This window comes from Camelina sativa, chromosome 17 (assembly GCF_000633955.1).
Source record: "Camelina sativa cultivar DH55 chromosome 17, Cs, whole genome shotgun sequence".
Taxonomy (NCBI): domain Eukaryota; kingdom Viridiplantae; phylum Streptophyta; class Magnoliopsida; order Brassicales; family Brassicaceae; genus Camelina; species Camelina sativa.
Genome location: NC_025701.1, coordinates 5,974,617 through 5,980,466, shown reverse-complemented (window position 1 = coordinate 5,980,466; position 5,850 = coordinate 5,974,617). Strand labels below are relative to the sequence as shown.

At 29.6% G+C, this 5,850-nt stretch overlaps 1 protein-coding gene across 1 annotated transcript; it reads right to left on the bottom strand.

The window, feature by feature from the left end:
- On the bottom strand, positions 2,297–4,226 carry LOC104755590 (cytochrome P450 71B2-like). Its single transcript, XM_010477995.2, has 2 exons — positions 3,229–4,226; positions 2,297–3,017 (listed from the first exon to the last, which is right to left on the bottom strand). Exons 1-2 carry the CDS (start codon positions 4,132–4,134, stop codon positions 2,409–2,411), a joined length of 1,515 nt encoding a protein of 504 aa, XP_010476297.1. The 5' UTR covers positions 4,135–4,226; the 3' UTR covers positions 2,297–2,408.

Sequence of the window (5,850 nt, the reverse complement as noted above, 5' to 3'; positions counted from 1 at the left end):
AATATGGTGTTTTAGGTTTCAAATTTGAATTGTCAGGATTTTTAGCATTTGATTTCAGCTTTCTAAATTGGTAAAACAATAATAGTAGTGACTAATGACACGCTTATTTCTCTCCAAACCAGGAGTCTCTAATTCGTCTCAAATACACATGAATCACAAAAGCGTCACAAATACGTCGTCTAATTTACTACTATCTTGCGACTAAATTGAGACGACCTTTGTCACTTATTTGCGACCATATTTTCGTCATGATTCACCGACGCACAACTCGTCCTAACGTAGTCGTATATACGCGTTTCCAAATTCAATCACGTTTTGGTCTTTAATTTACGACTAAAACTTACAGTCTTAAAGGAGTCGCTTATAAACGACCAAATTTAGTAGTCACAAAATCATTGCAAAATTGTGACACTTTTGCGACGCTTGTCATTTTGCGACGAGAAATTTGTGACTACTAGAGGTCGTCGCTCAAATGTCGTAAACAGGTGTTTTGCGACCCATTTGTGACGATTACTGATGTCACAAAACGCAGGTTTTCTTGTAGTGAGAGCAAACAACAAAACCCAGGACAAATAGATCAAGATCTCCATTTTTTTTTTTCTTTGGATCTTAGTTTTGTATGTTTCTATTTTTGTCTTGGACTTGGAAGTGATGATCACTAGCTGCCCTTGAAGTTGCTCTTTATAGAAACATTTGAAGATTATTCTATAAAATGTCACATGCCATGCGCCTAAATGATAATTTTGTTTTATTAATTTGTGACAGCAAAACGCGTATATGACAATTAACATTTATAATATATGTATCACGAGAAACGCTTATTATTAAGGGGTTCCCGTTTTATAATAATCCTCCACCTTTTCAACGTACTGAATCTTTGACCGGCTGTGTTGAAAAATAAAAACTAGCTACAGGATATTTTCCACATGATAATGGTTAATATAAAAATATATATGTAATGACTCACATGATAACCTTCAATTTAAAAATATATATATGTAATAACTCAGACGTTTATAGACAATTTTCAACAGATACAAAAATCTAATTATATAATAATAAAATTATAATTATTATTTTAAATATTTAATATAAATTAATACTCAAACTATACTATAAAGTAAACATAATAAACATAAATATATATATATAGATATTACGAAATCATATAAAACTGAAATAATATAGTAAATTATTAATTGTAAAACAAAATGATCACATTTTCTAATGTATAAAAATAATTAAAATATATAATAAAATTTTATAAGTTTAACGTTTTAAAATTAGTAATTAACAGAATCGCAGCATCTATCAATTATTTGATGAAAATTTTAATTTTAGTGCATGTAGAAATAATTATTCTAATTAGATTTTGATATATGCTAACATATCACAAAAATTACAAATATTTTACATTAAAAATAGAAATAAAATATTTATATTTGTAAGTATATAATTAAAAAATAGACTTCAAATAAAACAAGAAAAATTCTAAAATTAAAAATATTATTATAGAAAATTTGTTTTTAAAATTAATAATTAATAGTAAATATGCATGGGTCAATTATATTTACAGTTTTCTGTTATAAATTAAATTTAGTATTTTCAGATTATTTATGTTAATGTTTAATGTTTAATTGCAGTTTTGATCAACTAATTTATTCCTTTCGTTTCACAAAGATTGTCATTCTGAAGATTTTTCTCTGTTTCACAAAAAATGTCATTTTATAATTTTAATGTATTATTTTATATAATCAATACATATTTTACATTAAATTTTTAATTTTATCCTTAAACTATAATTAAATTAACTTATTAAACACTTAATAAATAAAGACATATATATATTTTAATATTTTTTTAATTTGTGTGAAATGTATCAAAATGATATCTTTTATAAAAATGGGGGAGTAATATATAATATCTATTATGGATTTGTTCTTCGTTGATGACGACTCTTGATTAATCAAGAATATCATGTATCAGTCCATCATATCTCTTCGTAGTATTTTATTTGCAGCTTTATGATTTTTATAATTGTCGACCACAAAGATTAAACTAAATAAAACCAAATTTATGTTATAATCGTTATTTAATTTAGTTGACGATTTCCGATGACGTTCCTATCGAGGAAAATTATCATGAAAGAGAAACAACATGTTCGTTAGGAAAATGGCAAAATGCTAGTAAGAGATAAGTAGTACTGTATTACACTATTATAGTACTGTATTAGTGTATTACTATAGAAGATAGTGAGTACTAGTATTAATTTTTCTATTTTTATTACGAATCACAATTATCTAATAAGAAGTAAGTCTTCCATATAGTAAGAAATAAAAACACTTTTATTATTGATAAAATCGATAACAAAATTGCAAATGTTTGAAATTACTTTTGTGACGATCTCGTTAATGGTGTTTAACGGGAACAAGGAGGAGAGGTTCTTTCTTGTAAAAAGAGATATTTCCAATATCTCCCATATCAATGTTTTCGGCGACCACCCCATGAGGTAAACTCCAATCAAAGAAGTAAAGCATATTCAAGAGCCCAAATTCTATTATATTGCTGGCCATTCCAACCGCAGGACAGAGTCTCCGACCAGAACCAAAGGGTAACAACTCATAGTGTTGTCCCTTGAAATGGACATCACTATTCATGAACCGCTCAGGATTGAATTCTTCAGGGTTTTCCCAAACCTTGGGGTCTCGTCCAATTGCCCATACATTGATGTAGATCCGCGTGTCTGCAGGGATATCATAGCCTTGGATCGTTATTGGAGACATTGCTTCTCTAGGTATAGTTGGAACTGATGGATGCAACCTGAATGTTTCCTTGACTATGAGCTTCAAGTATTCAACTTTCTCTAGGTCTTCTTCAGTGAGCTTCTCTCTTTTCTCTCCGAGGGCAGCTCTAATCTCTTCTTGTGCTTTCTTCATCGCCCTTGGGTGTCTAATGAGCTCTGTCATTGCCCATATCATAATTATGGCAACTGTATCTATCCCTCCTAGAAAAAGATTCTGCATGCATGATCAACACACATATTAAACACATGTATACATAGAGTAGATTCACATATAGCTATAAGAAAAAATATGTTGTCGGTCCACACAAAAAAAAGTCAACCTTGGAGATGGATACATCATTAGCCACTATATATATATATATATATATTAAAAAATAAAAAGGAAAAAAAAAATATTATTGAATGATATAGAAGGTTTTACGTACCATGAGTACTCCTTTGATTTGATCAAGATTGGATTTGGAACCAGGATTTCCATTTTTATCAACCAAATGCAGCATCCCGGCAACGATATCGGCAGAAGGATCTGTACCTTTGGGTCCATCCAATGACTTCAAGTGTTCATCAATCACATGTTGGTAAAAATCATCAAGCTCCTTAAACATTCTCCCTAGCACCCCTTTTTCTCTTCGGAACAGCCAATCTGCAAAGTTTCCTAACTTGCCAGGATAGAAATCAGAGAAGCCAAAATGACCTGTGGCTAGGGAGCCTTCCATAACAAGCTGTACGATTTTCTCCTCGTCGAAAACCTTGTTCGTGTGCAAGTTCTGTCCTAACGCTGATCTACATAAGATGTGGGAAACGACGCACATAGAGATGTTGTTTATATCCACGGCCACGGGAGATTGTTCCAAAGCCGAATTGGATATCCTCTTCACCATGACATCCATCTCTTCCTCTCTCAAGGACTTGAAAGTTTGAAGCTTTTTGAAGTTCAAAAGCTCCACCGTCGAGACTTTACGATTCTCTCTCCAAGTATCAGTGTACTGTGCAAAAGTGATGTCTTTAAAGTTATACGAGAGTTTACTCGCCCCGAACATCTTTGGTCGAGTACATGTCTCAACATCTTTGGTTTTGAGAACTTCTTCAGCTGCTTCCCTTGAGGAGATAACAACAGCTGGCGTAAACCCTAGAGGAAGAGCCATCACGGGTCCGTGTTTGAGTGACAGCTGATGAAACCACCTGTGAGGGATTCCGGTGAATTGGTGCAAGATTCCGACGATCGGAAGACCCCGAGGGCCCGGAGGAAGTCGTTGGTTCTTCTTCTTTAGAAAAACAATGGAGACGAGGGCAAGCAACAAAACCCAGGACAAATAGAGCATAATCTCCATCTTTTTTTTTTTTTTTTGGAATCTTTGTTTTGTTTCTACTTTTTTTTCTTGGACTTGGAAGTGATGTTGATGATTAGTAGCTGCCCTTGAAGACGATCTTTATAGAACATTCGAAGATTATTCTATAAAATGTCACATGCGCCTAAATAATAATTCTATGTTTTTTAATTTGTGACAGCAAAACGCGTATATGATAATTAGATCTCCATTTTATAGTATATCAGGGAACTCTTATTTGTAATTTGTAATATCCTCTACCCTTTCCATCTGAATCTTTGACCGGCTGTGTTGAAAACTTGAAATATAAAAACTATATATATATTACATTATAACGTTTAATATAATTATATAAAACTATATATTACATTATAACGTTTAATATAAAACTATATATGTAATGACTCAGACGTTTATCGATCAAATTTCAATAGAAACAAAAAGCTAATTATATAATAAGTTTTTTTTTGAAAAAGTAGTTATATGATAAGTTATAATATTAAAATGTAATAATTAAAATTATTTTATTTTTTCTAAATATTTAGATTTAAACTAAAATTATACAATAACTAAACGTAATAAAAGAAAGAATATAAAAAAATTAAAGAATAGAGTAAATTGTAAAATAAAATAATCACATGTTTAAATAATAAAATAATAAAAATATCCAATATCATTATATAAATTGACTAACGCAACATATATCAATTATTTGATGAAATTTTAACACATGTATAAATAATTATTCTAATCAGATTTTGATATATGCTAACATATAACAAAAAATTAAAAATATTTTTACAGTAAAAATATATATTTGTAAGTATATAGTTAAAAGTCTATACTTAAATTGAAACAAGAAAGTTTAATAAAAGAAAAAAATACTATTAGATAAAACTTATTTTAAAATTAATAATTAGCATAATATGCAATATGCATGGGTTAATTATATTTACAATTTTCTATTATAAATTTAGTTGTCATATTTTCAAATTCTTTATGTTTATGTGTACTTGTTTTTTTTTTTTCGTCTGAATGATTCATTACAAGCAGCTGTTTTAAATATTTACAAGTTGCAAACCCTATGACAAGGGTCACTACAAAAAATTGAGGATCCTAAACAATCAACTGGTTTCAAGAGAGCTAAAAAGACATCACATACAAGCAACAAAAACTCTCTAAACCTTTTAACAAAAAAAAACAAAAACTCTCTTAGATGAAAAGATCATGCAACTACATTGAATGCCCTGCAGCTGCATATGATTGTAAACGATCCTTTTAGTAACACTTAGGGCGATCAAATTAGCTCCCTTGATGTTTACTTGTAGTTTTGCATTAATTTGATATTTATATAGTATCTATCTATCATGTATTTTTTTTTCGTTGATGACGATTCTGATTAAACAAGAATATCATGTATCAGTCTATATATCATATATTTTCGTAGTAAGTTACTTGCAGTTTTATGAGTTTTCTAAATGTGGACCATAAAGATTAAACTAAATAAAATCAAATTTATATAACGTTGTTTTGTTGTTTAGATTATTTGGTCAGAGTTTACATGGTCAAATTTACATGCATATATGATACATTAAAGTTCAAACAAGAATATCATGTATCAGGCCATAATATATCTTCTGTCGCTTTATGGTTTTTATATTTGTCCATCATAAAGATTAAACTAATTTGCCGACAAAAAAAAAAAAAAATATATATATA

What these genes read in the sequence shown, in the direction of transcription:
- LOC104755590 (XM_010477995.2), bottom strand. Translation starts at nt 4,134, where the DNA reads ATGGAGATTATGCTCTATTTGTCCTGGGTTTTGTTGCTTGCCCTCGTC. An exon ending in AAATCAAAGGAGTACTCATG is followed by an intron (nt 3,018 to 3,228) that starts GTACGTAAAACC and finishes TCATGCATGCAG; the next exon opens with AATCTTTTTCTAGGAGGGAT.